General features: G+C 39.4%; 1 protein-coding gene across 1 annotated transcript; it reads right to left on the reverse strand.

Moving 5' to 3' along the window:
* Positions 1-209: 209 nt before the first annotated feature.
* LOC147901085 (uncharacterized) lies at positions 210-4,457 on the reverse strand. Its single transcript, XM_087375503.1, has 3 exons — positions 4,034-4,457; positions 3,895-3,939; positions 210-276 (listed from the first exon to the last, which is right to left on the reverse strand). The coding sequence occupies exons 1-3, from the start codon at positions 4,455-4,457 to the stop codon at positions 272-274; spliced, it is 474 nt and encodes a 157-aa protein (XP_087231629.1). The 3' UTR covers positions 210-271.
* Between the last annotated feature and the right edge of the window lie 7,541 nt (positions 4,458-11,998).

Genomic DNA, 11,998 nt, shown 5'->3' on the forward strand with positions numbered 1-11,998 from the left:
TGAAAAGCATCTTGGATGTTTAATAGCAGCAAATATGAAGTTACACAAGAGTAACACCTGAACAATCCATGAATCTAAACCAAAATTTGATAGAGTAGAAAACATAAAATGCATCTTGAATGTTTACTAGAAAAACTAAAAATTAAACAAGAGTAACACCCGAACAATCCATGTCTAAAATCCATGTCTATAATCCATAAGTTTAGCATTGACACATCTATGGGCATCTTCTCATAAATGCTGCATCATGCCACATAGCTTGCCAACAAATTTATCCTGCAAAACAAACATAAGCTCCCTGTCAAGTTACATGCTGCAAACCTAGGATCCCTATGTGATAAGAAGGATTGAAAGCACATTAACAAAAACATATGTTACCTTCATCTACATTAGAGATTGGAGCAGTAGGGCTGCAAATGGACTAGGAAGGAGGGAAGGGAAGGGACGACTTCAAAATGGATAAACTTTACAAATATTCAAAAAATAGAAAATGTACCTTTTCTGCCCTGAACATATTCATTGAAAAGTTTGTAGTCATTCTCATCAAGATGGTATTTCTTTGTTTGTCGATCATAGTTGAGATTGGCCAAGGCTATTATAGATTCCAAATCCACATATTGGTTGTCAACAAGGTCATATGTGTAGGTCCTAGTTCCTTTGCTTGTTGATACCATGACAAATGAATTTGAACATTCAAAGGCCTATCCAATAGATCAAAGGGGCCTCTTGTCTCTTTTAGACAATTTCCAACCTTTCTCCTCATGCTTACCACCGTTCCAAGGTACCACATGCCGTTTATAGCACCCTTACTAGTATTCCCAGCTTTTCCTTTTCCTCGTGTCTTTTTGTTTGCATTTATTGATGTGCTTTCAAACAATACTGCACAATCAGTTCCTAAACCAAGATAGGTTCCTGTATGAATCATTGCCTTCTTCTCCAAAGAAAAATACACTCCACTTTTCACCCTTGTTAATCTATCTTTAGATAGTGTGGGATTTCCATTCAATTGGCTGACAAGTGTGCTTTTAGAAATGGCTTTCCCATCCACTTCAACAAATGGCGATATTTCACTAGCCACCTTCTCCTCCTCATCAATTAAACAATCAATCACATGACGAAGCTCACTTTCACTAGTAATTTCCTCATCCAAATCACCTCGAACACCACTATCAAAGTGATTATCTTCATCTATAACTAGAACATCATCCAATGATTCATCTTCATCCACATATTCAAGATTAGGGTTGAAGAGTTCTAAGAGATCTCCCTCCTCCCATGAGTCATTCCAAAAAGTTTCATCGTGCATACCAAGTGTCTCACTTATGGCCTTTGCTTCTAATAATCCCTCTTTTAATGCAGATACCATATGGTTGCCACTACTCACACAAGCATAGTCTCCCAGGTTGGCCAAAGGAGTGTCATTCTCCTTTTCCAAAGTAGCCCATATATTTTCTTGTTTAGAATGAGCTGCTAGAAATTTAAGAATTGAACCTGCTTGAAACTCTGCTATTCTATTAAGTGCTCCTGTATTACTCAGCAAATCAAAGCCATCATAGCATCTTTCATTCCGAACCATTCCACCCACCTTGCTGAAAAAATTCTCACATGCATCCGATCCCGTGCAAGAAAGGGGTACGTGCAAGTGAGGATGCTTTTCCCTAAAGGTCTTTATCAAGAGAACCACAAAGTGACATGACAATTGAATGTCAATGAATGCTACTGATAAAGTTTTGCTTTAGGGTGTATGCATCATGTTTAGTGATCCACATTCGCCAAATCCTACATATAGAAAGAACCATGAGTATTAGCCACATAAACCTTGGAAATATGTTCAAAATCCTTTATTCATATATCACTAATAGCAATGGTAGCAACTTCTACATACCTGAAAAAGAAAGACACCTTTCTTGCAGCTTTCACACGACCATACAAGTCTAAGGTAGGTGATAAGAAAATATCAATGTAAGATGCTACTATTGATAAGTACATATGTGTGCCCAATGTCCACTCTTGGTGAGCACCATAGCCTTCTTGTAATAACTTCAAACACTTTTGTACTTTCTTTGCAGCAATCCTTTGTGTAGCTCTCCAATTTTGTCTATCCTTCCTCTCAATATCCCCTTCTTGCAAGCCATGTTCATCAACCTTGAATAATTGATATACAATTGCTACATCATTCAAAGTCACAAGCTCTCTACCAAGTACCAACCTCCTAGATGCACTATCCAAAGGATTGATAAGTTTCTTTCCATTATGGATATAGTCTTGATCATGCAAACCACTGATACTCCCATCAAATGTGATGTGTGCTGTAAAGGGTCAAACCTTCCAAGGAATGCACAACCTGGGACCTTGACAAGAAGAGTAATCTTGCAACATCAACTTTCTGCGCCTACTATCCCCATCTGAAGCATGTCCTATCAATGGACCTACCACGTCCCTTAGAAAAATGTTCCAAGAAAGCTGAATGCTCTCCCACTATTCTCTGACAAACATGGAATCAAACCTATTACATGTCAATTGCACCAATATAACTAGCTTTGGCAAGCATTCAAGAAGAGGATTCACTATCAATACCCTTGCATAATGAGCAATCACATTATGTTGAAAAGCATCCACAACTCTAAGATATCCATCTTGACCATCACCAACTTGCACGACAAAGTCTGGAATGCAAGTGTGTTCCAGCTTTTTACCACAAAAGCCAAACAAATTATCATCACGTGCCACCCATCTCACCATTCTTTTCACAACTGTTTCATCCTCAGCTAGAAGAACTGGCACACTACCCGAGGGTATACCTTTCTTCATCATGTGACAAGTGTAAACTTCTCTTGCATGTTGAAATATATCCTCTTGTAAACCAGTTCGAAAGAAAAGTGCTTTTCTTGTGGACCTCATTGTGGTGGACATGTGTGGACCTCCAAGGTTAAGTGATAAGAAATTATGCAACCTTGTCCCTCCCCATATCTTGACAATCTCAAATAATTCCTTTGTTGTATTGGAATATCTCTTCCCTTGACCTATTCTTGAAATGTTTTGTGAAATGTCAACAAAGAAGTTCCACAATGCCTTCTTTCCCTCAAATAGACCTAGCTCATGAGCATTGATTATATCTTGACAAAATTTTCTAACACCTTTCCTCACCATGGCTTCCATAGTGCTCTCCCGAAGACTTCTAACCTTCATGCTCAATGCAACAACTTCAGTTCTTGTGAATGCTATCTCCTTCTTCAATACATGAACCATTGTGGACTTTGTTTTTGCTACTCTCAATAACTCTAAATGAGTCAAATAATCTAACCGTCTACCACCTCCTATGTCTCTTGATCCACGAGTGTCTGAAGATCGAATTTGTCGATACACTCGCATGCGAAAGTCTCGTTCTTTAGGAATAGTAGCACATGCACCACATTGCAAATTATCAAAGTATGTTCCCTCCAAACATATCCGCTTGCAATCCTTATGACGGAAAGTGCATTAATTTCAATGAACTCTGTTGTCCCCATCATAATTGTTGCCTTAGTTGCTGGCTCATTGTGCCATTTGCCACCTCCCTTACTATCATCCAAAAAGGGCTTCAAGTCAACCACATTCCCATCATAGTTATATGACCCTTGCCAAAAACCCCAACACAAGGTTGCAAGCAAGCTACTCTCTGTGAGCAAAGGAGGAATCTGTTAAGTTCCCAATAGACTTGATGGAGAGAGAGCCAAAAGCCATATGACTAGTTACACCTAACATCTCTATAAAAAAACAGAAATAGTGATTGAAAATAGAAGCTTGAAAATTTGCCTAATGGAGAGAGAGCCAAAAGCCATATGACTAGCTACACCTAACATCTCTATAAGAAATCAGAAATAATGATTGAAAATAGAATCATATGAGAAATACCTGATGGCTTTCGTGATGCATTAGCAGTTTGCAAGGTGTCATTATCTATAAGAAAACATTACAATAGAGCATAAGAAAAAATGTTCACTTGGAAAATACAAAGCTGATGGAAAACACAGCTAGACCATGTGAGTTTTACATTTAGCAGAACATTTCTTGAAAAAACCACTTAGATCTCTTTGCTTCTTATCTATAATTGTCACCTTGGATGGGCGACCACCAGCCCTCTTCACTTGATTACTAGAATCAATGCCACTAGCCTTTGTGATATGTAGCTTGGATTTCATATGCTCAATCATGCATTGTCGCAGAGATCCTGTCTTTGGAAATAGTGGTATCCACTTGTTATCTAGCATGCAGCTTATATAGACTTTTGATAGAGTGCTATAATCTCCAATAGTCTCTGTTACTAGTTGAAACACCACATTACTCTCACTTGCAAAGGTTGAAACCTCCAACATTGCTTCATTTACTTTTTCTTTTCCTAATTCCATAATGTCATCCAATGAACCAAGGCTGTCTTTTCTATGGCTCTCTTGCTCACATAACCCAATAATCCTCATATGGGATGTTGAGTTGATGTGTGAGTGTGTGTAATTATACAAAGTGTCAGGACCCCCTTGACCATAAGAGCAATCACACTCCTCACACCAAATCTGAAACAATGCTTTACCATCCTTGTCCTTTGACATGAGCTCAAATCTATCATGTCAGCCTTTTGCTCTTAACTTTTCTTTGGCTATCTTAATCTCCCTCTGCCATTTTTTGACCTCAGATGGTGTTGCAAGGTGACTCTTCAATCGATTCTTAGAAACACTACCACACGTAGTCGAATCATCCACCATATTGTACCTCTCACACCCTTGAGCAAGATCATGCATACATAAATCTGGAGACACTGTACACTTTGGCTGCATTTTATTGCTATCTCCAACTGAGTCCACTTTTTGGCGTTTGCCTTGTGTATCATATTCCATTTTCAATTGGATGGTTACTTCTGCAACATCAACTATCCATCTCTCCTCTTGCTTGGCCCCTATTGGAATTTTCCTAGATCCTCCCAAAAATATAAACTCATCTATGATGAGATTATCAAGGATGATCTCTTCTCTCAAGTCCTTGTAGGTACCACCGGTTTTAAGATGAACATATCCCAACACATGATTTTCAGCCACACCCTCATCTAACACAATCACAATATCATGCCTCTCCATGCTCCTATAAAAGGGCTAGATAACAAAAAAGGTGCCCAACAAGATAATCTCAAATGGACAAAAAAACCTGTTGTAAAGTAAAGAAAATGAGGAGAAAATTACAGCAAAACCATCATTAACATGTTCAAAATGAAGGATGAAATGGACATAAAACCTGGAGCAAAGTATGGAAGAATCAAAGCTGCTTCAAGCCAACAATCTCCTTTTGAAACTTACAGCTACTCTAGCAACTAGTAACAAATTATAGCACCTGTAAACAAATTCCAACCAAAAACATGTGAGTTGAAGTAGAAACATAGGCCTTCTCAATGCATTATTTGCAGTAGCAGCAAAACCTATTGTAAAGTAAAGGAAATGAGGAACAAATTACAGCAAAATCATCATTAACATGTTCAAAATGAAGCATGAAATGGACATAAAACTGTTGACATGTATGGTGATATACAGCTACAAATGTGATTATGGAAGCGTGCAGACAAGGAGTACGATTCTCAAGCCCACCTTGTCAACCACACATAAGGCCAAGTAGGCTGAGAGCACACTAATAGCACCAAATCCTAGCTGAAAGCTGGCTGGTTTGAACTAAAAAGATTGCAAAAGAGTATGGAGTCATTGCCAGTTAATTGTGTAGAGAATGGGAATGCCCAAGGTGGTATATACAGCTAGCTGTGGCCATTTGAAGGTCTTCTAACATGCTTTTGAAAGGATTTTCCGGCTCTCTGGCAAGTCCCCTACTCTATCAGACTCATGGGCAACAATCAATGGCAGGATTCGATGATCAAAGACTCCCAAAGATTAGGGTGTTATGCTAGATAATAATTGAAAACGGGAGTTGGCGGGCAAAAAGACTTGAATGTTTTACAATGTCTCTTCTTAGGGGGGTGGAAGGTGCGATTGAAAGGCCATGTATGCTACACTTTATGTTACTGTGATGGAGCTTTTTTAAATAATTATATACAAATATCAACATTTCACATGCTTGATCACTATGAGATTGAGAGAGTGTTTGAAAACTCAGAAACACAGAGAAACTCAATGGTCAATGTGTCCGCTGCTGGCCAGATGATTGGAAATTCATCTTCGGAGTACCCTACCGGTGACAAGGGGTCCTCCTCTACACCTGAGGTGGAAGGAATTGTTTTAGACTATCACGGGAATGCTTGTACACACCAAAATAATCATATTGATAGAATGCCAGACTGTGGGAACAGGAAAATGTTGAAGAATGCCAGACTGTGGGAACAGGAAAATGTGACTTAAAACAAGATTGTTGGTAGAAAGTTGAGGGAAATCTTGTTGTGCATGTATGAACTCGAACAGCAGCAAAATCTCGCTACGGGAGTAATCAAATCACAGTGCTGCTATGATACTGCTATGATACTTGCAAAAACAAAACGCTGGCGTAATGCGCATGATCGAAGACGATCGTTTTGAGTTTGCCTGGAAAAGTTGAACAACCATCTATATGTGGTTGGGGGCCGGTCAACAAGTGAGATGTACTCCGAGCCTTACAAAACTGCGGAGCGGTTTGATCTCATGACTAAAAATTTAGCAATGTTGTCGACTCTTGCAAGGCATCTCCATTAGAGCGATAGTTTGTTAGACTGGAATCAGAGACTCTGGATGGCATTGGAAGTGGCGCAGGGACTAGAATACCTTCACAGCTTAAATAGGGAGGATCCACGAAAATTAACGTTTAAACACAAACCGTGATGCAGCTAAGGAAAGAGGTGTGGCCATAGAGGACTCACCTGGCTTACTCCAAAAAGCTCCCTGGACCTGCAGGTTGGAATCACATCTTCTGCAGGAGGTAAGCTAGTGACCATAGAGACCATTCGAGCTGCACAGCAGTTGATTGGATGAACAGCATGCACTCGTCTAAATGGTGTCGACACTGGCTTTAGACAAGCCGATGTACTTGATTTTCCCAGTTTTTTCAGTTCTCCCACCTGTGATCTCCACGAGAATCTCGACCCATGAACAGTCTAAAAGCAATTGGGGCATCCAAAGAAATAGGGAAGTGATCTGGCGGTTGTGATCTAGCGGTTGTGCCATCCTAAGAGATGCGATCAATAGGAAAGCTATTCATCATATGTTAAATCTTGTAATCCAAACAGTCTAATTTAGAGCAGAGATGAAAGATAGAACAAACCGTTTCCTCAATGGGGATAGTTGTGTCAACACGGTGCTGATAATAGAGATCGATATAATCGACATCCAACCTCTTCAAACTAGCCTCGCAGGCGCTACGCACGTACTCCTGTGACCCTTTCATAGAAAAGATGCCGTTGTCCAAGATGTTTCCAAACTTAGTGGCGAGCTGGATCTGGGAAAGCAACGTTGCCAAAGAAATGCTTCACTACTGTCCTTCAAAGTAGGCAGATAATACGTAGTGCTTTGTTGCAGATGTCGCGCTTGAAAGGCAAAGGCGGAATGCTTGAAAGGCAGAGGCAGAACGAAGCAAAGGGGCAGAGGCAGAACGAAGCCAAAGTATAAGATAGGGCAAAAGTATAGGGCATAAGATAGGGCAAAAGTGGAAACCCATTTTCCCTCGCTTCCCCATTTCCCCCCTCCATTTTTCAGGATAAAATTGGCTCCATTTCACCATGGTTAAGAAAACATAGAGTATGGTCAACCGTGTGAAAAGCCCTCACTCATGGGATAGGCCACATGTGTACACATACTTGGGAGGGCAATTAATTTCTACTTTTGTTGGCAAGACAACTAACCTAATTACTTTATAACATCTTTTCCAAGCCCAAATCTATCATGGTTTCCTTAGTTATTAGGTTCACCGCCATTGATCCATAGTGTATTAAGGCATTTGTAATGGTGTCCTTCAATGCACATCTTCGCTTTGATAGTTCTAGGGTCATCGTCTCTCATAGATTGTCCCAAGACTTACACATAGCGGTCACATGACTTCCTTCCTATCACAAATTCTGAATGAAGGGTTCTATTAAGAGATTCACTATTCAAATAGTAGTCACACAGTCGTAATATTGAAAAGACACATGTATATTACACTACTATAGACACTAGAATAAAATAGTAAACCTATATTAAAGAGAGAATGATTTAATGATACATTTGTTTTATATTATGAAAGACTGTTTATATCATGACTTACAAGGTTGGATCTCAAGTTCCTTGATTTGAACCACCCTTAAAACCCATTTCTTGGATCTACAACATTGGGACTCCATGCCCACTCCATGTAGCCTTCCTTTACTCCATTTTTTATTTAATCCTCTGATAGATAGTCTCTTTGTCTTTGGGTGATTGGGCAATTTTGCAAAGTGTGCAAAGCAAAGTTTACTAGAAAGATAGAGTGAATATTTACAAATGCTAAAAGAGAATAAGGACAACTTAGGAGAACCAGCTTGTGGTCAAAATCAAAGAGTGAAAGAGTGAGAGGGTATAGGTGTGGGTGTGGTGGTGTTCATGTGGCCATGTTATGCTTAATTTGCTTCTAGGAATGCATTACTATGGAACATTTCTTACACCTTTTTCCATAGCCTGTTCTCTTATTTTCTCTAAACATTAGCCCCTTTAATTAGCCATGATTAGTTCTTTGATTACCATAATTAACAATAAGAATCACCATCAATGAAGGAGACCTAGTGTTAGTTTTGGGCATAGTTCATGAACACCCAGTGACTGACTTATCAAATGAGTATTTGTGTGTCATTTCTACATTGGGTCTACATCTAGGGTAAAGATTAATTCCCCCCCCCTCCCACTCCCACCCCCCTAACTTAAATTTAAGATTAGCCAAAACATAAAAGGGCCCCCACCCCTAATGTATAAGCTTATGCATCATCTGCAAAAAACCCCCCTAGTGTACACTCACGTGATATCGTAAGGTTCCCCTTCTGAATCCCCCAGGGTTTATACATAGTGACCCCCCCGAGTTTTTTTGTAGATGTGCATATCACTACCGGAAAAACGTTGTATAATGCGTGATCGACCATGCAAAGCATATCCGATGGTGACAATACTTTACACGCACCTCAACCTAGTTGAAACGGACTTGTGTGCAAAGTGGAACCCCCATCCGATAAGTACGTGTTTGAATAACACACCTAGGACCATGTTTTTTTATGGTTGTGCATGACACTAAGGCAAAAACGGTGTTTTATGCTTCATCGACAATGCTCGGGGGGGTCACTATGTATAAACCCTCTATATCACGTGCGTTCAAGGCCTATATTTAAAGTCCCTTATTTGTAAAAGAATTCATTAATAAAATGTACCCCTTTTCTATACAAATCTATAATTTTTTTCCAAAACTATTTTAAATAGTCCCTTATGTATATTTATTTCTGTAAATTTTAGAAATAAAAAAATCCTTCTGTTGAACTCACGTGATAGGGTTACATATGATGAGTGACCCCCCCGAGCGACAATGCAAAGCATATCCGATGGGCACAATACTTTGCACACACCTTCAAATAGGTCGAATTGACTTACATGCAAAGTGACATTCCCATCGCATAAGTACTTGATCGGATAACACACCTAGCAACGTGTTTTTTTATGGATGCGTATGACATTAAGGCAAAAATGGTATTTAATGCTCGATCGACCATGCAAAGCATATCCGATGGGCACAATTTTTTTACTACATGTTAACCTAGGTGGTATTGAAATTTTCTCAAAGAGGCACACCCATCCGATAAGTACTTGGTAAGATAACATACCTAAGGGCGTGTTTTTTTGCGGATGTGCATATCAGTACCGGAAAAACATTGTATAATGCGTAATCAACCATGCAAACCATATCCGATGGTGACAATACTTTGCATGCATCTCAACCTAGTTGAAATGGAGTTGCGTGCAAAGTGGAGCCCCCATCCGATAAGTACTTGTTTGATTAACACACCTAGGATCGTGTTTTTTTATGGTTGTGCATGACACTAAGGCAAAAACAGTGTTTTATGCTTGATCGACAATGCAAAGCATATCCAATGGGCACAATACTTTGCACACACCTTCAACTAGGTGGAATTGACTTACATGCAAAGTGGCATTCCCATCGCATAAGTACTTGATCGGATAACACACCTAGCAGCATGTTTTTTTATAGATGTGCATGACACTAAGGCAAAAATGGTATTTAATGCTCGATTGACCATGCAAAGGATATTCGATGGGCACAATACTTTTCCTATGCCTTAACCTAGGTGGTATTCAAATGTTCTCAAAGGGGCACACCCATCCCATAAGTACTTGGTCAGATAACATACCTAAGGGCTTTTTTTTTTGCGAAAAAACGTTGTATAATGCGTGATCGACCATGCAAAGTATATCCGATGGTGAAAATACTTTGCACGCACCTCAACCTAGTTGAAAAGGACTTGCATACAAAGTGGAGCCCCCATTCGATAAGTACTTGTTGGAATAACACACCTAGGACCGTGTTTTTTTATGGTTGTGCATGACACTAAGGCAAAAACGGTGTTTTATGCTTGATCGACAATGCAAGCATATCCGATGGGCACAATACTTTGCACACACCTTCAAATAGGTGTAATTGACTTACATGCAAAGTGGAATTCCCATCACATAAGTAGTTGATTGGATAACACACCTAGCAGCGTGTTTTTTTTAATGCTCAATCGACCATGCAAAGCATATCCGATGGGCACAATACTTTTCCTATGCCTTAACCTAGGTGGTATTGAAATGTTCTCAAAGAGGCACACCCATCCGATAAGTACTTGGTCAGAGAACATACCTAAGGGCGTGTTTTTTTGCGGATGTGCATATCACTACCGAAAAAACGTTGTATAACTCGTGATCGACCATGCAAAGCATATCCGATGGTGACAATACTTTGCATGCACCTCAACCTAGTTGAAACTGACTTGCGTCCAAAGTGGAGCCCCCATCCGATAAGTACTTGTTTGAAAAACACTCCTAGGACCGTGTTTTTTTATGGTTGTGCATGACACTTAGGCAAAAACGGTGTTTTATGCTTGATCGACAATGCAAAGCATATTCGATGGGCACAATACTTTGCACACACCTTCGACTAGGTAGAATTACCTTACATGTAAAGTAGCACGCCCATCCCATAAGTGCTTGATCGGATAACATACCTAGCAGCGTGTTTTTTTACGGATGTGCATGACACTAGAGCGAAAATAGTATTTAATGCTCGATCGATCATGCAAAGGATATCCGGTGGGCACAACACTTCTCCTAGCCCTCAACCTAGGTGGTATTGAAATGTTCTCAAAGAGGCACACCCATCCGATAAGTACTTGGTCAGATAACACACCTAAGGGTGTGTTTTTTTGCAGATGTGCATATCACTAGGGGAAAAACGGTGTATAATGCGTGATCAGCCATGCAAAGCATATCCGATGGTCACAATACTTTGCATGCACCTCAACCTAGTTGAAAGATACTTGCATGCAATAAATTGAGAAAAAGTTACGGATTAAGTGATAATAAACTTAATAACTTTGTGCACTTAACATGATTAAGTTGGATGCCTTTATGATGAGATGATAAACACTATCTTTTCCTAATATAGAAAGTGGCATATAGGCAACATGATGCTAGTGCATGCATCATATTGAATATAAACACTTACACTAAATCAACATAATGCTACTACATACATCATATTTAATATAAAAACTCCCATTAGATCAAGATAAGGTTAAAGTTTGGGCTATCTTCTTATAAGTTTGTGCCATTTTATTCATAGTTCAATTCAAGTTACTTCACGCAAATCTCTAGTAGGTAGTGACAATTTTAGAGCATGCAAAGGAAACAAAATTAGATAAGGTGGAGTAAATACATGAGATTTTGGGAATTGAAAAGATCAAAAGTTTAAAATACGTTCTATTAGGTACTAGTATGGGTGTAAAGCATGC

Source organism: Dipteris shenzhenensis, chromosome 6 (assembly GCF_047967505.1).
Source record: "Dipteris shenzhenensis isolate YYH24624 ecotype China chromosome 6, Dip_SZ_1.0, whole genome shotgun sequence".
Classification (NCBI taxonomy): Eukaryota; Viridiplantae; Streptophyta; class Polypodiopsida; order Gleicheniales; family Dipteridaceae; genus Dipteris; species Dipteris shenzhenensis.

Coding starts and splice junctions, on each gene's coding strand:
- LOC147901085 (XM_087375503.1), bottom strand. CDS start 4,457: ATGAGGATTATTGGGTTATGTGAGCAAGAGAGCCATAGAAAAGACAGC. Junction 3,940..4,033: donor CAAGAAATGTTCTGCTAAAT/GTAAAACTCACA, acceptor GTTTTCTTATAG/ATAATGACACCTTGCAAACT.